General features: G+C 43.7%; 1 protein-coding gene across 3 annotated transcripts; it reads right to left on the bottom strand.

Annotated features, from left to right (window-relative positions):
• Window positions 1–959: 959 nt before the first annotated feature.
• On the bottom strand, window positions 960–8,009 carry TENT5A (terminal nucleotidyltransferase 5A). Of its 3 annotated transcripts, none has more exons than XM_032651206.1 (3): window positions 7,617–8,009; window positions 6,814–7,372; window positions 960–5,710 (listed from the first exon to the last, which is right to left on the bottom strand). In XM_032651206.1, the coding sequence occupies exons 2-3, from the start codon at window positions 7,333–7,335 to the stop codon at window positions 4,934–4,936; spliced, it is 1,299 nt and encodes a 432-aa protein (XP_032507097.1). In that variant the 5' UTR covers window positions 7,336–7,372; window positions 7,617–8,009; the 3' UTR covers window positions 960–4,933. The 3 variants fall into 3 exon arrangements, with proteins under 3 accessions (XP_032507097.1, XP_032507098.1, XP_032507096.1); XM_032651207.1 differs by having other exon boundaries at window positions 7,767–7,902; XM_032651205.1 differs by having other exon boundaries at window positions 7,562–7,884.
• Window positions 8,010–22,373: the final 14,364 nt, after the last annotated feature.

The raw sequence follows: 22,373 nt of genomic DNA, 5'->3' as shown, positions 1-22,373 counted from the left end.
CCCTGGCTGAAAAAGGACTCTGTGATGACCACAGACATGCAAGGGATGGTTGTAAAAAAATGAAGAGGTTGCAACAAAGTAAGAAGAGAATGACACACAAATAACACTACCAAACCAAATAACCACCTCGTATTTTATGATGTATATGACAGAAAACTGGCTTTGAATACCAGGAATGGCTCTTTCATAGCCGCAGAGTCAAGCATGTATTCTGTCCAACATCAGGACTTTCAACGGTTTTAAAAGCCACAAGGACGCCCTATAATAGCTGAGGCTTACCAAATTCTCATGCTACTAGTACTGAGAAAGTCTCCAAAATGACACAAAGAAGAAAAATTAATAAATAAATAAATGGATGCTCCCTGGCGATCTGAACAGGTGAGATTACCTATTTGAAATGCTCATCGAAAGGGCAACATCTTTGCAGCCAGCATATGCATACAAAGCACAACATATTAGATCCTGTGATTGCCCTTCCTTCCACTTTCCCTTCCACTTAGTGTCTTCCAAAACTTGCTCCCGTCCTCCCGAGGCAAACACTCTGAATAACACTACAGAGCCTCAAATGGATGATATATATAAAACCACGGATGACTGAATCACAACACTTTCGCTACTCCTAAAAACCAAGGCCCCCTCAGGGCTACAGCAAACCTACAGTCCAGAGCCAGGAGTCTCTACCGATCCTGGAAAACGGCTCTGACTGGGTCACTTAACACAGCTAAGCTCACAACCAGATTCCAAATGTTGGCACCCATTATCTAGATTCTAATGGATATTACTGAGCCAGTCCAGAGATGGGCTGGCTGCAAGCTGGGCGTTTTAATGACTTGCACTCCAATCAGAAGTTGACAAAGGTGGGTCGCCTCCAAACACTGCTTCATCTTTTCTCATAGACACAGGTTGGATTCGGAGGATATGGTCTTTAGCCAGCACAGAGATGGAAAACAACGCACAAATCAATAGAAAAAAATAACTTCTTTTTATTTACAAAAAAAAAAATCCAAATATTGGATGCTGTAAACAAAATTCACAATCTGTTCCCTCTAGCGCTGATTCAAATAAGTCAGTTTTTAAGAGTCCATTCTCCAGCAACTCCTTTTCTGCCTGTGACACAGACTAAAGTGAAAGTATTCCAAAAGAGTGACCCCAGGTGCGGCGTGCGGCCATCAGGGCCTCTTGGAGCAGGCGATGGTTGTAGAGAGGTCGGAGAGAGAGACAGCCAGCGGGCAGAGCATCCTCCATTCTGCAAGGATTTGCAGCCAGTCTCGCCAAGTTACTTGACATCTTCCAACTTTGTACTTTGACCATGTACTTTGTTAGCAAGCCATTATTACGACAAAGTATTACACAGAGATTCTTTCTTAGCGCTGAAAAGGCTATACTATAAGAGATCATAAAGAAATACTATATTCCAACAGGTGGTATATATGAAACTACTTTTTTTTTTTGGCTTTTTGGTTTCATCTAACACACCCTGTCTTCAAACAACAAAAAAGCCTATTTTCGAACTGCTGACAGCTTTTAACATAATACATTTCATTTACAAAATAGTTCACAATATTTATTTGACAAGCATTGCAATGAAAACAACTTTACGCACAATAAGGCAACCTACGATCAGCAAACAGAAAGGGGTGGCAAAAAAACGGTATGTTCACTTTTCTTGGCGTTTCCTCCTTGGCTTGGCTTACAGACATTCTTCCATCCTTGCAATTTTGGAGCCACGTTAAAACAATCCACCCAATATGAAAGTGAGCAAACACTTGATCCCGTTTCTGGAAGGGAAAAGTCCATCTTGATGTAGGACGTCTTGAGGCAATGAGATTTTACTGCAAATGAAGTCAACTTGTTAAAAGGGCAGATGAAGTGTTCCCTGACATGCCAGGCTGAACAGGTGAGAAGAGACTCCAGAAGATAAAAAAACTTCCTCCTGCTTTAAAGTAACAGCACACTCGACCAGATAAACACAAAGGTAAGCAAATCACAGGCACTGATCAGGAATTGAGAGCTGTCCTTTTCTCTGACCTATGACACACGGCTCTCTCTCACCAGACATTCAAATGTTTAGGCCACACATCCACAAAGAGAGACATATATTCCACTGTTTGTTCAACTACACATGCACGAGACTATAGTACATACAAAAGGGAAATAAATTATATAAATCTTAAATGCTGAAGGTTGTCTTGAGTACAGCCTGTTCTATCTGAATGCCAGGTGCTGGTATTTCCAACTATGCTACCAGCCCCAGAGTAAGCAAGAAAAGAACATAAATATCTGAGAAAACAAATGAAAAGTGTATTTTCCAAGAAGGCCCCTCCAAACAAAAATCTGTGTCATAAAATAACACCAGGTTGTTGCTATGGCAGAGCCAGAGACCTCCAGATTCTTTCTGAAATAGTGGACGACTCATCGGTCAAGAGTTAGGATGAGAAGGAAGAAGGCAGATCACCAGCTACTCCTCCTCTGTTCCCGAGGGTTCCCTTAGTTTTCTTTTAGGAAACATCCGAACAGGTAAGAAGGCGGAGCTCTGGCTGCTGACAGTTAAGTATCAGGCTTAACCTGCAAATGGAATATTTCCTGGGAATTACAATGAATTTTTCAAACCCAGGGCTGGAGTGAGGGAGTCTGAGCCAACGTGGGAGAAGAAAGAGTTCCCTACGTAACAGTGAGTGGCAGTGCAGTAGCTGTTACAGCTCGGACAGAATTCACAGGGACGCTGCTACGACAAACCCATCAAGTTCTGGTTAAGGCTTCAAAGAAAGATGCACAAGAAAGGTAGTGTGGATGGATTAAACCAGCATTGAGCATCTGAGGGATGCCCAGATAACAGATAAATTACACTGCCAACAGGATGATGCTAGTTTCTTCCCCAATCCCTCTTTAACTGATGACAAAAATCTGCTTGACCCTTCACAGGAACGATCAGAGTAAGCAGTCATCCACTAGACTTGGTAGGGGTTGTGTAGCTGTTTCACAATACAAAGGGAAGGTTGTCGGGTGTTAGATTTGTTTTTAACAAATACATTTTCAAAGACCAGTGTCCAAAGGAATTAAGGGCTGAGAGAAGGGATGGGTTTGGGATTAGCTGTCACTGAACTGAAACAGTAATGCCGGTTCATTTCACAAAGGTGTAACTGGTCTCTTGGGAAACAGAAAATAAAGTTGGATCTGACTGAACGCAAAGTGAGTGGATTTAAAGTACAGTACTAAATACTTCAATGCAGTGTGACAAACAGGTCAAAGATGCTTCATATTGGCATGAATTTATAAAATTTTATATATAATATATATTTCATATATAAATTTTAAGTAATTGTGCAAATACTCTTTAAAAAGGGTCATTTCACATTTACTAAATTCTAGTGGTCCTGGAATGCACAATGCATTCATTTAAAAATTCATTTAAATATTAATAAGTAGTGTTCAGATCACCAGAAATTCTTTTTAGCAGTCAGGGATTTAAACAGACTATCACTGATCCATGATCCACTGGATTATACACCATGGAGGTATGCAAGTATTACAAAAAGTAAAAGGGTTCAAACTGTCAAAATGGCAGTTTAGTGTAAAAAACGAGTGCTCTGCCCAGCAAATATTCTCCCATTTGTGGAATTCTGACTCACAAAAAAAAAAAAAAAAAAAGGAAAAAAAAACTCACTAAAAATGTATAATCTCTGCTCTTCCTATCAAATATATTAATTGTTTTCCTCCTTCATTTGCTTTAATTTTTTTAGATGTGGGTTTTAATTCATCACTGCAATATGCCCACGTCTCATGTCATCCTGTTGAAAACATAAAAGCACACAGTATTTAAACATTTCTTATATGCTACATTTTTCTAGACCATAATCAATGTATTGTGTGTATATACACATATCACAAATATGTATATACATACACATAATATACACACACATACACATGTACCTAGGATAATATCACACCAACAAGGTTAATTTTATACAAGTATTTGTCAAGAAAAAATAGGGCATCTCCTCCACCATTCACAAGCTTATGTGTTGTTTTATTTTCTTCTTGAGTCCCTGACAAAATAGTCATTAAACCATAAAATTTTTCCACTTCAAATTTTCAGAAGGCAACAGGCACTTTGATGTATATTGGTGTGTAACAAATATAGTAACTCTTTATATATTCTATTTCTTTTCTACTTGGGTATTTTTATCTGTTAAATCTTTGGTCCTTGAGCATACTTTCTTTGCTACAGCTGTTTTTGCTTGCATTTTCACATTTAAAAAATGCGAGCTATGCACGCAGCTGGAAATAATGGATTGTGTCATCGTAAGTTCTGCTGTTTGTTATGAGAATCGCACCCTACTACTGCTCATTCGGAGCAAGCCATTTCTATTAGCGCAATGGGAGAGTTCCACAGAAAGCACTTGCTACAAGCCTCAGATAGTAATCCCAGTGTTGGAGTCCCCCTTCCTCCTGTACAGTTGTTACTATCTGAACTCCTGAATTGATAATTTCGTTGGAGTGAGACCCTTTTTTCCTCTGTATTTTCCCTTTTGTGAATTCCGTCTTATAAGAAACTCTCCATTTGTCTTTTTTTCCTATGGCAAAGCTATGGGAGCAGGTACTGCAAACCCATATTGTCATCAAGCTTTTTTTCTCTTGTTATTTTAGGAGAACCTGGTTGTTTTTAATGACAGGTCTCTTTTGTTTCAGGACAGAATCCAGTTGGGTAGGAGAATGAGGGAAGGTTGGCGGTGGTGGTGGGGCGGGTTATTTTGAGATCATGCTCCCATACCTAGGAAAAGATCCACAAGCTTTGCCAAGTTTAAAACCAGGAGCAGATCATCATTGCACAAAACATATCCCTAATCATGGCTGGGTCACTCAGCCTTTTTCTTTTTTTTGTTCCTATCTTGTCTGAAATGGCTTCCCACAGGACACTTTTAAATGATTCCTAATTGCAAGGTAGCCAAGTAGAGTATGTCTGTTGCTGGCATGTGAACACTGGCTGGACCTGTGCAACGTAGTAATTGCTAAAGTTGGCATCTGCTACGTACGGGGCTGGCTGGTAATAGCAAGTGACATTAGCCACGTTAGGGATGACATTTTGGTCAGCTAGCACCCGGATAGCCAGCATTGTGATCAGGTTTAAAGTCTGTCTTCTTTCATGTCCCATCAGGCACACGGTACTCTCATTCACCACTCCATGAAGGGTCATGAGATAGTCATACTTGCGGTCTTCCAAGCCCACGAAGTGGTTCTGCAAATAGGACTCCAGTTTTCTCTGCTGCTCTCCAATGTCTGAGAAATCGATGAAAAACCTAGAACACATATACCTCTGAAGGGTCTTGATCTCATCAGAGGCGGGCCTAAAGCCCCTCACTAAGAGGTTGCAGTACTTAAGCAGGCCTCCCCCTCTGATTTCCTCCGGGTTCCGGGTGGCAATGATCTTGTTACAAAGGTGATCAAAGGCTTCGTGGAAATCTCCATAGACACTCTCCCCGATTATTGTGGGGTGAAACGTTTCAGTCATTGGGTTCTCTGAACATTCGTAAAAGAGGAGAAGAGAGTCTAATTTGATTTGAAAAGAATCTACACTAAATTCAAACTGCCTCCGGAGGGAATCCACAAATTTCAGTTCCACATTTTTGCCACTGTTGTTTGACAGGGATATAAGACTCCATCGGTCAGAGTCATTGCACACTTTAACCATTTTCTGCACATAAGCTTCCTACAATTTAAAAGACAAAACAAGAAGATGAGCAAACCTAGAAAAAAATAATCAATAAATAAGTACATCCTCGTCACAGCTGAGAATTATTTTGCTCCTTCCCTTTTGTTTTGTCAGGTTTCAGCAAAACACTACCTGCAGGCTTAAACATTAAACATAAACAGTCTTCTCAAAACAACAACAAAAAGAAATACATTTAACGAGTGTTTTGCCGTCTGGGAAAGAGAGTAGAAATAATGGTGTGAGGCTTTGGCAGACATAGTGCAGTACTAGGAGGTTCTGTTGTCATGCCTGACTTTCAAAATGTTATTTTTTGAGAATGATCTTATAGGTACAATATTCACACAATATCACCACAATATTCAAAAGACAGAAGGCCTACGGGGAAAAGCTAGTCTGCCTCTCACCCTAGTCCCTAGTCACCTAGTTCCCCTCCTGCTAAGGGAACCGATAGGATTTGTATCTTGACAGTCCCGCCAGGGCTCCTGCAGTTAAAATCAAATATGAACGAAATTAAGACATTCTGGGAGGCTGGTTCCTCGGATAATTTTACCTAATTGTATAAAACGAGCTTTGGACCAAACTGGGGAGGAGGGGACCCATTATATCCTGAACACATGAACCAACCTGGAAAAGCACCATATATATGCTTAACACACGGCGTCACGTGAAGGCAGCTAGGAAATCTATTCACATTCTCCAATACAATAATAAGAACATTGACTAGCCTCTGCTTCAGGCTGCTCTTTTCCCAGAGACTAAATAATCAAATGACTCAAAAAAAAAAAAAGAAAGGTTCACATCATTTCACTCTTCCACTTATCAGAATCTCCTCTGGACACGACTCAATAAAGGAAAGCCAAGAGTTAAAAAATGAGAAGGAAGAGAAGGCAGGGCAGAGGAGGAAGCAGAAGACTTGGAAGCTGAAGCAGCTTAAACACTCAACACAGTCCACGCACCTTGGTTTCCTCAGGAAAAAACTCAAAAGCAAAATCAGCCAGGGCGCCCACCTGGGTCCGGGCCGCGGACGTGCGCCCCTCTGCCCGCCGCGCCGCCCCCGCGCCCGGCCCGCCGCCGCCCCCGGCCCCTCTCGGGAGCTTTACCTTGAGTGTGAGTGGTGTGATCTTCTCTTTGTTCACCCCTTCGGGTAAGAAGTCCAACAGGCAGTCCAGCACGACGTCCTTCACAGTCTGAAACTCCTCTTCCCCGCGCAGGTCGGCGCAGAAGATGAGGTCCAGATCCTTGTAGCCCAGGCCGCTGTCCTGGTGCAGGACGTGGCTGGCGGCCGAGCCGTTGAGGCGCACGTCGCGGACGCCGATGCGCTTCTCGGCCAGGCGCCGCCGCACCACCTTCACGATCAGGCTGGGCTGCAGCTCGAGCGTGGGGAAGTTGCCGCGCCCGTGGATCGGGATGGTCTCGCTCAGGATGCCGTCCAGCCGCTGCACTTGCTCCCAGTTCAGCACGTTGCAGTGCGCCGTGGGGCTTTCGCAATAGTCCAAGCAGTGCCCGCCGCCGCCGCCGCCGCCGCCGAAGTCGCCGCCGCTAAAGTCGCCGGCCAGGGGGATGTAAGGGCCGCCGGCCAGCTCGTCCTCAGCCATAGCAAAGTACCCTTCGCCTTCCGCCATGAAGTGCCCGCCGAACGCCACTGGGCCCTGGTCGGTCCTAAAAGAGAACAGAGGGAAGGAGCGCGCTGAGACGCGCGGCGGACAGGCGGACAGGGGCCCGAGGAGTAAGGAGCGCGCCCCCTCCCCGCTTCGCCCCCCGCCTCAGGGGCTCCCCGGAGACTCTCCCTCCCCAGGCCCCCGCGGCCTCCGGCCCGCGCGCGCCGCGCCCCGCAGAGCAGCCCCGCACCAAAAGTATCTCTGATGCATCTGGAAAGCGCAAGCGAGAGTCCCGTCTGTGTCACCTGGAGGCGGCCGCCGCTTCTAGGAGCGCGGCGAGCGAGGAACTGCGAGGCGGCAATACTTCAGGAGCCGCGAGTGCGCTCCCGGCAGCGGCGAGCGACTTAGTCCTTCCCAGACCCCCGCAGCCCGCGCCGGCCACTCCCGCCCCTCACCCCGCCCGCGCCGCCTCAGCCGCGGTGGTCCCGGAGGTGGCGGCTCCTGTTGCCGCCGCCGCCGCCGCACACACTCCCGTCTCTGGAGCTTTAGCAGTTGTGCGGGGGAAATGTTCTCAGTACTTTTTTTATACCGGGGCCTCTCTGCGCTTCCGGGGCCCGGCGCCGCACGCTCGCCACACCCTCCTCATCTGCATAGGGCGCCGCCCCCACCCGCCCCGCGGCCGGAGCCCTTGCGGAGCCTAGCGCTGAAGCGGCGGGCCCGATCCCCGGAGCTGGAAGCCGGCGGCGATTCCCGTGTGCACTGATGTGCGTAGACATGTATTTGATGTATGGACCCCCCCACACACACACACCCCGCCCCTCGTTTTCTTCCCTCCAACGACGAAACACTTCCGATGCCTCAAGTGTTCTAAATGGCCCTCACAACTGGTTCCCGGCTAAAGTCGCGCAACTGCAGCAACTTCCAACATAAAATTCTCGCCGTTTATGGCGCGTCATTGTAGCTTAATGACGGGGCTCCAGAGGTTCTTTCGACCCCCCCCTTTTAAACTGTGTGGTGTAGGGCTAGGCCGTTTACTCCGTTAATAAACCGGGCCTCAGAGTGAACTAAAGCGTCCACTTCCCCGTGCCAATCAGGCGCCACACGTAAGGGGCAGGGAAAGCTCCCCAGGTTTCGATTCTCGAAACCTCGGGCGGCGCGGGGAACTCCGGGCGAGCCCACGGAGCGCGGGGGCGGGGCCGAGCGTGAGTCCGTCTCCCGCGCACGGGCGGCTCGGGGCGGCCGGGGGCGCGGCGCGCGTCCCCGACCGTACGCCCCGGCGCGTTGGGCGGCCCGGCGGGCGCGCGGCCAGGGGCCGAGAGCGAGGCGGGCCCGGAGCGCGACGCGGGGAACGCGCGGCCGCGAGGTCGCGCGAAGCGCCGCTGCGCAGGGCCGGACGCTCGGCGGTGCGGTGTCTCGCCGACAAGTGAGAAGGCGAAGTGTGGTCGTCGTCGGGCGCTAAGGTTTGCCTTTTTCAAGTGAATGCGAATGTCATTGTGACACGAGCTAGTTTTCCACGACCCGCGATAGTACGAGTTCAAAGGACACAAGCGTTCCTCCCCCAGCCCCTCAACTTCAGTCGCCTCGGCGGCGCGAAAGGAGTGTAGCATTATGTCCGCGCGCAGTCACGCTCGCACCCACGTCTTTGCCAGAAAGCGCGCCCTTTCTTCGGGCCGTCAGTTCCGGCCGCTAGCTGCCTCTTCCCAAACTGAGAGTAACTTTCCTTCGCGTAGAGGCTGGGGTCGGGGGGACGGGGGTGTTGGGGGGGGGTAGGGAGGGAAAGGGGAGAGAGGGACGCGCCTGGGAAGCTGAATACTCCCGCCCGTGGCCCCGCGCGACCCCAGCCGCCCGGTCTGTGAGCGAGAACGGCCCGCCCCCTCCAAACTGGGGGAGCCCCGGCCTCGTCACCAAAGCAGCGCGCCAGGCGCGCCGGGGAGGGGGCCGGTCACCCGCGGAGCACCCAGCTGCGTGGCAACGCCGCCCCCTGCCGGTGCCCTGCGGAGCTGCGTTCCCAAAGCGGAGGAACCGGCTGGACCTCAGACGGAGGCCCTGATCCCTCAGCGCCGGCCTCCACGGTGGGGTGGTCGGGGAAGGGACCCTAGGACGACCAACCACACAATTCTCACAGGCCCGTCGCTTCCCCAGAAGCACATTCATGTGTCTAGCCACCCATGCATAAATGCATCCATTCTGCTCCTGCATTCAGAAGAAGCACATATAGGCATGTGGCTTGACCACCTGTTACGTGCCAGGCACCAAGTTGAGTGCTGAGAATTTCAGAACTACTGCGTTTCGAGCAGTCTAGTGGGCGTGACAGGCAAGTAGAGAATTATGGTTCAACTGTACATGTGTTATGGGGGAGGAACGATGCGACACAGAGCAGCGGTGGGCTCAGGGGAACTAGGGGAGAAGAGTGGAGGACAGATGTCCTTTGCATCGGATCATGAAAAGTGGCTTTTTCTTGGTAGTTGAGGAAGAAGGAGAAAAGCACTGTCAGCAAAGGGAAGAGTGTAAAAGAATTAGAGTTTGAGCAAGGCTGTATAGACCACCACGGTAAGAAAGGAGATTGGGGCGTTTCCAGGAACTTACTGAGCACCTCTGGGCCGTACTCTGCTTAGGTCTTTACACCTAGCACCTTATTTAATCTTCAGTTGAGAAGATATTCTTCTCAGTTGAGAAGGGATTTGGAAACAGAGGAACTGGGAGGTAAAGAGATTTGCCCCTTTCGTGGCTAATAAGTGGTGAGGTCAGGCCTTGAACCCAACCCATTTCTCTGGGAGTGCTGTTTAGCCATCGTTTTCAGGAATGGGATACCTGTAGCTTACCAGTACCTCCCATTGGAAGGTAGTACAGCAGCAAGTGCAGCAGCAAAAATGATTTGAAAGAAAAAGAAAAGGCCTGTTAAAAGTGCTTCTCTCAAAGGCTAATATGAATTCTGCCCCTGAAAACAAGGGCAAAGGAGTAGATCATGTATTAGGTACACTGCACTAAAAAAAAATCAAGGGGTTAGCCCCACTGCCATTCTTTTGTGCTTAAACCCGTTTTCAAAAAAAAAGTGGGAAAAAAAATCAGAAGAGTCTCAGAGCCTCTGAGCACCGGGGCTTCACATATGCCCAGGATTTTGTTCTGTAGGGCTAAAGGAATCTGCATTTCAGCACGTCGCCCATGTGATGCTAACACGGGCCCAGCCACACTCTACACCGAACTAACAAGGGCCATTGCAGCCTGGTTCTCTAGGTGGGCACCCTCTCCGCAGCAGAGGCTGCTCTTTTCCGCCCAGCTGCTCTCATGGCCTCCCCCAAGAGTGGAGGGCGTGGCTGAGAGGCAGAACTGGAGCCTGAGGCCAGATACAGAGAGACTGCGATGCATCAGACCCTGTGCAAGGGGAAAAGATGAGTCCCAGCAGCAGTGGGGCAAGACCCCTTCTCTCAAGCTGCCAGGGCTTTGTGGCTGACACTTCCCTGACCCCTTAACAAAGCATTCCCCATCCCCATTCGGGTTCTCCCTTCATAGCAACCTTCCAAATCTCCATAATCCAGACCCACCGCCTCCTGCCCTGGGACATCTGGGATCTCTTACTTTTGGCAGCACTGGATGGTGCTTTGACTGGATTCATATGGGCCTGATTCATAGTGGCCACTGGATACATATTGTTGCATGAAAGCATCTGTTGTTCTTTGTCTCTCTTCTCCCCGTCTTCCAACTGAGATATTTACATTCTGGAGAGAAAAAAAAACGTTCATCCTTACATGAAATTGCAAATTTTGCAATTGCAAGCATTTTTTTTTCTAGAAACCAAAGTAATTATCAAATGAGAAAGTCTGTACTCTCCAAACACATTCACAAGCAAGATCATCGCTCAACACAGTTATCCTTGGATTAAATTTAGCTGCAGAGTTGTCATATGTGTGTGTGTGTCTATTAGGCTTTAGCTTCTGAACGTTTTTGGTAAATAATTTACTTTTCCTCATCTAAAAGGGGAAAAAAAGATCTATGGCAATATAATGCTGTAAGTCTGTATCTGTAATCCTTAAAAGAAAGCTTTACATACATTTCTGAGGAAAACAAAAACAAAAAAAACCACGATTAGTTGACCTTGCTTTAAAAGTTACAGTGACAATCAATCTGGACTTAGCACAATAAGGAGAAATTCAGTTTTGGCCTGAATAATACCATTATTGAGTTCGTTATAATGTGCCAGACAGTATGCTCAGTATTTTATATACACCATTTCTTTTAAACTTTCTCCAAATATCAGAGGTTTGCATATCACATCCCCATTTTCCAGATAGGGAAGATGAGGCAGAGGAAGGTTAAGGAGCTTACAGAAGTGGCAGAGCCTTGGTTCAGAGCCATGTGTGTGTCTGCTCTCCATCTCTTTCCCTGCCTTCTGCCTGTCTTCTCATTTTCCTTTTAGACTTAAAACTGAACTGGAAATGCACTCTGCTCCTTCCTTCTTTCCAAGCTCTGTACGTTCAGATTGGACACATCACTGAAGCCCAAGGTGTTTTATCCTGAAACAGCTCTTGGGGCCAGAATGCACCTGCCTGGGCTGATGGGAGTTTCTTCCTCAGTCAGGAAGGCCTGCCACCCTGGCAGGGGGACCTAGCAAGCCAGCAGCCTTCCAGAGAGCCTGCGAGAAAACCACACACACACACACACACACACACACACACACACACACACACACACACACAGAGTAACGGGGTGGGAGGTTCAGAGTCTGCACCAAGTTCACTTAGTTGTGCTGCCCTTCCCATTTTGCTTTGTCTGCTTCCTGCCTTTTCAGGAATGGTTTCAGAAAATAAGAAGCAAACAAGTATGCAGTGATTCCCTCAAGCTCTACGCAGAAGGAGAGAGAGAAGAGCTCAGAACACTGCTGTTAGGAACACTTCTTTTCTCTCCCTGGATTCTTGTCTCGCTCTTGATCTTTTCACACCAGCCCTGTCCACTCTCTCCATTGATTATCCACCTTCCCCTGCTTCTGCTCTTTGATCCTTTCCACCAAAAGTGACAGGACCCTGCAGAAACTCCTTGCCCCTCTCCCTCCCCGGGGTCAGAGCAGTGGCAATGTGGGGAATTTGGGCTACTCCCCACCTCCTTGCCATTCACCGCCTTCCTAGGGCGAAGCCCAGTGGTTCCTGAGGCAACTGAGGGACAGACAGGTGTCCTTCTCCGGGCATGCCCGTGCAGAAGTCCACATTGCAGGGCAAACCAGAGAGCTCTCTGCCGTCCTGTTAGTGTTAGTAGAACAGCAGTCAGTTAAAGGGCCTCGTGTAAAAATTAAAACTCACTTGGGAAACTACATTACCTCTTTTCCCAGGGAATGCTGCTTACAAAATGACTCTCCCCATGTTTTTTTCAGGGAAATAAATGTTTATTCAGGGCCTATCAAAGTCCAGAAACATGCTAAGTCATACAGCTTCTAGTCTTGGGAATAGCAGTCCATCATTTTATTACTTGTATGGTTATTAGCAATCAACAGGTTAGTTCTATATTTTAAGCTATTCAAACCTTTTTATTCTGTACTATCTCATTTTATCTTCAAAATTATTCTGACCAATGTGCAGTCCTAATTTTAGAGATGAAGAAAGTCTAGGTAGTTTTTCGTAAGTTTACATAGCTAGTTCTGGAAAAGTTAAAGCGAGACTCAGTTGCTCTCAGTCACGGGCCAGCACCCCTTTCTTGGGATCACACTGTTTCATCTTCTATCTGTGAGTGTATTTAAATAATCGATAACAATCGTTCAGTTTGAAGAGATTCCTCTAGCCACACAGAGGGTCATTGTATGGACTGCATTCTCACCTGTGAGCATCTTATAAAAGCATCTGTACTCTACAGTTGAGCATCTTCTAAGTGTCATTTCCTAAGTTTATTTTTAAGAGTATTTATATGAAGTATATGACCACATAAAAATAGTTCTTTGCACAGTCAGAGATCAGTGAGCTTAGGAAATTCAATATGCAAGCAACACAGTCCTGTGTCATCACTCTTAAAATCAAACTCAATACAGATCATCCTTTAATAAAGGTTTTCATCAGAAAGACGAACCAGTATTTTCTTGTGCTACTATCAGTGCCGATTATGCCGGAAGTTCTTCCTGTTTTGACATCTTGGTGAAACGCTTGCCGTTTAAATCAATGTTGCAAGTCCCTTGGACCAGACTGTTTTCTTTCCTCCAAACAAAAGAGACATTCAGAAGTCACATTCATTTGGCAAAATGTAAACTAGAAATATACATGTATTTTCAAAACCTACCAAATATGAATAAGTAAACTGTTTTTCCCCAAAGTCATATTTATATTACGAGTTTTTCCTTTTGCAATTTGTATTAGAAGAATGTTTAACTTCTCTGAAGAAAATGGCGATGTTTACTTGTGGTGCTTGTAAAGCTTTGAGAAGGGCACAAAGGGGGAATATAATGAATTATTCCTCTTTTCTAAAAGGAATTTGGCCAAACTATGTATGTACCTTATGAAAAGGGGGAAAAAAAATACCATCTTCTATGGGTATATTCCAGCTCATTCATATACATTTTTAGCCAATTCTTACCTTGTACCTATGTAGATGTATTTATTGGCCACGGATAGTTGATTTATATGAACTTTCAACATTTCAGAGATAATTAAACATGGTATATATCCATTTTATTAGCACCATTTTGATATGCCAAATCCAGAAATTGCATAACTACCATATGAATTTATAGCAGCTACAAAAAATATACTTGCTCACATGCTTAGACCATACACTGATTCTATCATGCATATACTTCCTTGTTTGAAAGGATTATTTTTTAACATTTCTACCATCACTTTCTTTGTTAAAGTCTTTTCCTTTTCTTTCCCTTAACCTCAAAATTAGCTGCTGCAAAGAAAGAAATCACAAATTAAATAGTACAATTAATGTTATCCTGATGTTTGGGAGAAATTGCTCCAGAGTATTGTAAGCAACCAAAAAGCACATTGTCTTAGAAAGTCTGAGAAGCTGAACACAACAAATAATATTTAAAAGAAAGTTTTTTTTTCCCAAAGCTACTAGGATGATGAACACATTTAAAAGACAGGGTTTTTTTTTTTTTTTTTTAAACTGTTCAAGTTGGACCCTGGAAAGATAAATTTGACCACCTTGAAAATTCTGGGCTCCTTAAGTAAAATATGAATGGGAAAACCAACTGCAGACTCTCTAAGCACTAAGACACCTGAATTTATTCTAGCAATATGGGATAAAAGAGATTCAAGTTTAACGTTCTAATAAAAGAAAGGCTTCAGGATGCTAGTGGATTAGGCATTACTCGAGAAGGTGTAGGGGGAAAGCAAGAGCTATCAAAGTTGTTAATATTTGAACCATGGAAGCTTCTGACTGGAGATCGATTTCTAAGAAGCCACAACTCTAGCCGGGGTCCTAGAGGTTAAAAGGGAGTTTGCACTAACACATAATTGAGTAGACACAGTTTAGATGACTCTAAAGGGCCATAGAACTGCCCTCCAGGTTTTGAAATTTGTCATCACTCAATGAGGTCATTGTTTAGCATAAAAGAAGTGACATTGTTAATTTTTCTTATCAGAAAGCCATTTTACAATATTAAAAAAGAAAAAAAAAATGGCACATGAGATTCTTTGCTCCACAACCTCTCCCTGGTTTCCATTAAAATTCTGAAGGTATTTGGTTTTCCCTCCACTGGCATTAATTTGGTAGCCATACTGTCCCCATCTACTCAACGTGAGTTCTCTGTGAGCAGTAATTCAACGTACTTGCACTGACCAAGAATATATGACTTTACTGTGTGTTAAAAAGAAATGCTTCTTGTGAGCACTTGTGACTTGTCTAGTTTATTCTAGTCTTCTACTCCTGACATGTCTTGGAACATTATCTCTGTCCTTCTTTGGGTTACAGGGCTTGTTGAGAAAGTCACCAGTCACGGGTATGTACATGTGACACCGGCAGCACCTTGAACTCTGGAGCACTGGAAACTCCTGCAGGTTAGTCCGTTTCTTTCTCAGAGTAACACATCTATATTTTTAATTCATTATTTTAAAAGTCAATAATCATAAAAATAAAACATTAAGAATAGTCATATTTAACTTTAAATTTTACTATAACATTATAATTATGTAGTACATTGCAATGTTTTCTATTTTATATGTTATAATTCTAGACCAAGTGCAGAGATGACTTTTAAATATTTCTGACATGAAACTAATTACCCTTTGCTTATTGGATAGATCATTATTTTGAGTCACACTTTCTTCATAAATCAAAGAAATTGAGTTATCATGACTAATTCTTAATCTGCTTTGTGTCTAAAGCTAGCAAACATTTGGATTAAAACATTGAAAAACAAGGTAATTATTTAGTTGTTTTATCTACATGATATTAAACAGCCAGATGTCTGGTTAAACTTCTTATGCTTAATAGAGCAAAATGGAAATTTCAGTTGTCTTCTAAATTTAATTAAAGACCAATTTGATCAAAACATTTACTCTGGAACTTACATTATTGATTTTGAATGCCCGTATTGATCAAATTAACCAGACGCTTTGCAAACTGTACTTCAAGCTGCACTAAAACCTGGGTAGCCTGAGCCTTTAGCTCCCCTTAAATCCCAATGCAGTGCACAACCCCTGAATCGGTGAGTTGCAGTTGTGTGTGTGTGTGTGTGTGTGTGTGTGTCTGTCTGTCTTGCGGGAGGGGGTTTGGTCACAGCCGTAGTGGGAAGTGAGCCTATGGGTGTACACATCTGCTTATATCTCCCCTAATTTTTTCTCTAGGTATTTGTTCTTTCCCACATCCTTTCTCATTCCCTATTCATAATACAGATAAATGACTGTTGAATCAATCTAGTGCTATCAGCTGCTATTAACCTTTTGTAAATCCTTAAGGTCTGATCACTATGGTTACCTAAAAATCACCTGGCAAATAATCTAGATTAAATAGCCTAAATATGTCCTGTGTGTCTGTAGTAAAAATTCTCTATTTAGGAAGATAATGTTTTCAGTTGGAATATGGTCAACTTTACAGTTTTAATAAATATCCTCAATGCCATCATGAAACAGTTTCCAAATTTATGATCATTTGATGACTCATTTTTCTGAAGCCCCAATTACATATGATTAATGGATTTTATTGCAGATTTAACTTTTCTCTCTTGTTTATTCTTCATGTTTCTGGGAATACTTCAAAAGTTTCCACCACATTCCGTTTTTTAATCAAGTGGTTTATGAAGAATACTCAGTTTTAGATTTCAAATTGTGCTTTCATACATGAGCTATAAAACTTAAAATATAACATTTACTTGTATAAGGATGTTACGTTACTACTTATTCAAATTTTATAGTAATAAGCATATTGATAAAAACTTTTCTTATTTTCTTAGAACATTTAAGTATAGTGACTGTATAGCTCAAATTTTAAAAAGTATGTGGTCTGAAAATACTAATAGGCTTATGAGAACAAAGGGACAGTATATATTTTTTTAACATCTTTATTGGAGTATAATTGCTTTACAATGGTGTGTTAGTTTCTGCTTTATAGCAAAGTGTATCAGCTATACATATACAAGTATCCCCACATCTCCTCCCTCTTGCGTCTCCCTCCCACCCTCCCTATCCCACCCCTCCAGGTGGTCACAAAGCACCGAGCTGATCTCCCTGTTCTATGCGGCTGCTTCCCACTAGCTAGCTATTTTACATTTGTTAGTATATATAAGTCCATTGCCACTCTCTCACTTCATCCCAGTTTATCCTTCCCCCTCCCCATGTCCTCAAGTCATTCTCTACGTCTGCATCTTCATTCCTGGGACAGTATATTTTAAGTCTGTTTAGTTCTTCAAAAATCTAAGATATCATGGTCATCCATCCACCATACAGGATTCTGATTATGCCTTCAGTTCACTACTTTCTGACAGCAGCATTTCATATCATCTGTTGGCCATTGTGAAGTTGTAGCAGAAGTGAAATGTAGGGGTTTCAATTCAACATTCACAAACCCATAGAGATATCACCATACTCTCCCACTTGAAGATTTTGTACACCTAACTGAAGCACTGATCACAAATATCAGTTGTAAAATTGAAATGTAAATTATTCTCTCAAAGCCTGTGGACAAATGTGGTGTCTCCCTGAAGAGCACTATAGTCTTCTCAAACGCAGGGGCCCCAGTTTTAGTCTCTTGCTGTGACTTTATCCATAAGGCTCCCTTCATCTTTGGCCTCGGTCCAATTTGCTTTCATTTGGGGCCAATGCCACTTTGTTTGTTTAAATCCAATTTTGGCTAATAAATGCTTACAATGTATTTTACTATGTTTAATAGCACTAGGAAATTGAACTTTGATTACAATTAAGTAGAACATAGCAAATATGATATCATTATAGCATAAGTTGTTTCAGCATCTGTGTTAGATTACAGTATCCAAACACATGAAACAGTCAAATTTCTGACTTGACCATCCCCTGCAGGCAGTGACCAGCTGCTTCTTGCCAGTTGAAGTCTGTTTTTTGTTATTGCTTTGCCTGTCAGTGGCTCATCCTCATAATTCCAGAAATGCTGTTGAATTCCCAGTTGTTTCCTATATTTTTTATCTGTTACGTTATTCCAGAATTATAATTGAAGGAGAAAGAAAGAAAGGAAGGAAGGAAGAAAGAAAAAGAAAGAAGAAGGAAGGAAGGGGAAAGAAAGAAAGAAAGAAAAAGAAAGAAGGGAAGGAGGGAAGGAAGGAAGGGAAAGAGAGAAAGAAAGGAAAAGAATGGCTGCTCTTACAGAACTTCACAAACCATTTTCAATCAGGATTTAGGTAAAAGGTCAAACTCTAGTCCAAAAATAGCCAGTTCATTTTGTTTTTAATAAATTTTAATTCAAAGCATTTTGGCCCTAGGGAGAAACTAGGTTTGTTCCAAAGGTCCAGAGATGCTAGAGATCAGCTGTCTGTGTTCCTTTAACCTCATGGCAAGGCTGCCTTAGTTAATGCCACATTTTCCTTATTATTCATTACTTGGGAAAAGTCAATGGCTGACATAGAAATAGCTGAGTGCATGATTCTAAAATGAAGTGATTAAATCATGAGGTTGAGTGTCGGATGCAGGAACCCTGGGATGGATATTTTTCCTAGTTCTTAAGACAGATTTTTTTTCTATGAGAACTCACAACAGCAATTAATCCCTTCAAAATGACGGGGCCATAGTAAACTCTATTCAAGGTTGAGCCTCAGGGGGTGTGGGGAGGAGCAAAATAGTTAACAGAAATCTCTGTTGAGGAATTATAGGGGCCCAGAAAGATATGGACTGAAACACCCACATGTACATTTATGTCATAGATTTGGAGAAACGATCCCCCGGTGCTGGGCTGAGAAGGAATAAACATAAGATTATTATGGTGGGCCAAGCTGGAAGGGTAGACTGGGCAACAGGAAGTGAGAAAGTGCATGGTGGTGTATCTCAGAGCGTGCCTGGTGCTTTGCAGGCTAGCTCTACTGCAGGAGCTGGAGTGGGGCCCTAACGCTTAGGAGCAAAAGCCCCCAGTGGCAGAGGGGGGTACCCGGGGCCAGGTGGTGCTCTCCTGGGCATCAGGCCCCAGGAGGCTCAGATGATGCTCCCAATATCTGACTTCAGGGAATTCTCTCTCAGGACGTCTACCTTGAGGCCCAGCCAAATTTATCTTTTTCCAAGTCCCACCTGGACTCCAAAGCGGGTATATCCAGATCTCCATCCGCCAGCTGGCTGCTGGTGAGGGGTGACACTGTACAAAATCTGCTTGTAGATCTGGAACTGCTGGGATAGAAAGAGGGACCTTTAATCCCTAAGACAAAGAGGTTTACGGTGCCTCTTCACCAGGACTTCGGGTGTAGTAAACTGGCAGGTTATCCATGGTCTCCATAACAGGAAGGATCTCCAAAGTTAGAGAAGATGGAAACATCTTCCTTATTCAAACACCACATAAAACCCTCTAATTAAGTTCTGAGCCAAGAAGAGATCTCGAAAAGAACAGCCAGCTGGCAGGAGCTGGCCCCACCAGCAGCCTCTGACCCATGTACCTGAGCACTGTCTTTCTGTGCGGCCTGTCACTTTGATTACCTGTGTCACCACTAATTCTGGGACCTGATGGCTTCTCTTTAAATTGTTGGCCTGCGTATAGCTACATCCTTCCTTTACTTCATTCTTGTGCAATAGAGACATGTAGCATTTTCAAAATTAATGTGATTCACTACTGAACTAAAAAGGCAAGATGCCTCACCTAAAGTCACATTTCCAAACTCCAAGTTCTTGATCCTAAGATGAATACGGCCCAGCCCCCAAAGCTGTGCGATTTCCTGCCCAGGGTCCTCCTCCCACCACCCCACCCTACGTGTTACTTGGTCAGTTTTCTAGCTGCCATATTTTTTCCTCGTTCTTGTAATGTGGTACATGTTCGAACAATAGGCTGAGATAGATAATAAGAAGGGATGGTCAGGAAAGCCCTCTCTGCAGAGAAAATAATTAAGCCAACAACTAAAGGATAAGCAACAGCTAGCCATGAGAAGTTGGGGAAAGAGTGTTCCTGGCAGACAGAGCATCTGATACCCAGGCAGCAAGAATCTGGTGTCCTGGAGGTACTGACACAAGTTCTGGAGGGCCAGAGTATGTTGAGGAAGAAGAGAGGTCATAAGATAAGGCTGGAGAGGAAGTCAAGGGCTCCATCTTGTAGGCCATGGTGAAGAGTTCGGACTTTGTTATGAATGCAAGAAGCCACTGAAGTGTTTGTGCAGGGGAGTTACATGTTCTGATTTATCTTTTGAGAGTCTCCTTGCTGCTCTATGGAATAAGGAATCAAAGAGGAAAACATAGAAAAAGGGAAACTAGCTAACAGGCTGCTGCAGATATCCAGGCAAATGGTGATGCTAGCTTTGACTACTGTTTTTCAAACTCTGGGTCACACAATCATTTTGGTGGTCTTGACCAACAATATCAGTGAAATAGAATGGTGTGCCATAGAAAATATCAGAGGCCATCGTATCACTTCATGATATTTTCTCTCAGTTTCTTATGGACATACATATAGATATTCAAGTAGTAGATTGTACTGTGAAGTGGGTTTATCACTCTGAATACTGATCAAAGAAGCCACTGACCCATACAGGATGGCCACAGTGGAGGCAGAAAGAAGAGGAGATCCATCACCATAAAAATGTCTTCAAATACATGGAGATGGAAGAGATCACCTTAAAAAGGACATAGAGAGGAGACAGAGTTCTATGATATATTTTATTTCATTTTCAGTATTGCATTCCTATATTTATACCCTGCCTATTCTTTAAAACATTATTTACAGTAACTTATACAGAGTGATAATCAGATTATACCATTGACATAGGAAAATGACAGCTAACCAGTCATTTTTTTAAATGGTACATTTAAAAAGAACTGGAACATAACCTGATGGTCACCAGTAGGTCTTTCCCTCACCTTTCTGCATTACTTTTCTGGATCACTGATGGATCTCTAGCAGAGTTTATAAACAAGTTCAGAATATTTACCCAAAAAGTTGCATGAAGGGGAGGAAATATTAAACTCTATGTCTATTCAGTCTTCATTTCTTCTGAGGGAGTGTCCCTTGATCTTCTGAGGTAACAATACTAGTTTTGTTGAACTTCTTGACAATGTAATCTGATCTGTGCTTGGTTTAATGTACAAAGTCACCACCATACAACTAGCTATTCAAAAACTTGCATTATCACCGCAGCGAGTGATAAAATATGTATTGTGCCTTGGGTCAAATGCCCCGTTTGTGTTTCATTTTGCCTAATATAGGATAGAATGACCTCTCTAAGAGAAGGTCATCTAAATGAGTCTCTCTCTCCAATTCTACTTGAGCAGCTTGAATTTAATCTGCTATTTGGGATAGTCTCTAACCTGATGAGAAATAGATTTATAATAAAACATCATTGAAATTCAGAAGCTTGCCTTGGAAAGAAAGGGTACATGCCATGGGCAATTAGCAAATGCAGAAATCCTTTAATTATAAACCATGCCTTTGCCTGAGGAACTTTGTACTGTGCTGGCAAGAGGTGGAATCTAATAGTAAGCCTTTTCATTTTAGGTCCACATATACACACACCCACAATCTAGGAACATGTTAAGACCCATATGCTCCAACGACCCATTTACAAATTACTAGATGAGAACAGCATTAACTCCCTACTCCCTTTGCCATTTAAAGAAAGCAAGCTTACTACTTCATCACCTTTCTTCTTCCTGGGATTCTCTGCATCAGTTGTAAAAACATGCCTCTCTCCCCTCCTATCAGACTCTTGTCTTGCTTTGCGGGTAGGTGACAACCAAAGACTATAGTGGTATTTTAATAGCAGACTCTTAAAGATTTCATAGTCAAAGGAATGAGTCTCTAATTGTAGAAAATTAACTTCCATTGGGAACTTTACTAGTTGCTACTTGAGGTGCCTTCCACATTGCTTCTCAAACTAGATCACCCAGGTAACTAACTGCATATGCTGAGTGTCCACACATTTTGATAAAGCCACCCAGAGAGCCTTTCCTGACCCAACTAGTTATGCTGCTGACTCTACTGTAAAGCCATTCCTGTGCCAGACGAAACACAGAATTTCAGCAAGTAAGGAGCTGAAGACAGGGTAGCATCATCATTTTCAGTCTGCTTTTTCATTCTCAAACCTCACAATGTTGGCCCTTTCTGCAGAATTTCAGTTTGACTCGTATTATTCACTGAGGAAGTCTGGTACATATAACAGCTTCCTTTTAACATAGATAAGACCAGCAGGCTAACAGTTCTTTGGGTGAGTAGGATAATTATCAGGAAGCTGTTGATAGTTCATTGCTGACCTGTAAAAACCTAGTAAGAATGAAGTCAGCTAAAATAATGGATCCATTTAAAGTTTGGGTCATATAAGACGTCATTAAGGATCACATTATTTCAGCAAAGAAAATATTACAGAGAGCTCTCCTCTTAAAAGAAAATCGTTTTTCTGCTGGAGAGCTTCCAAACCGCACCATTGCAAAACCTAAACACTCCAAACCATTGAAAGCTCATGTTTAACTGTCTGGTTCTGGTTGTCATGAAGA

This window comes from Phocoena sinus, chromosome 12 (assembly GCF_008692025.1).
Source record: "Phocoena sinus isolate mPhoSin1 chromosome 12, mPhoSin1.pri, whole genome shotgun sequence".
NCBI lineage: Eukaryota > Metazoa > Chordata > Mammalia > Artiodactyla > Phocoenidae > Phocoena > Phocoena sinus.
The sequence above is the reverse complement of the archived record's forward strand: the minus strand, read 5'-3'. Positions and strand labels throughout refer to the sequence as shown.

Coding starts and splice junctions, on each gene's coding strand:
- TENT5A (XM_032651205.1), bottom strand. CDS start 7,581: ATGCATCAGAGATACTTTTG. Junction 7,373..7,561: donor ATGCATCAGAGATACTTTTG/GTGCGGGGCTGC, acceptor GTTCTCTTTTAG/GACCGACCAGGGCCCAGTGG. Junction 5,711..6,813: donor TCACACCACTCACACTCAAG/GTAAAGCTCCCG, acceptor TTTAAATTGTAG/GAAGCTTATGTGCAGAAAAT.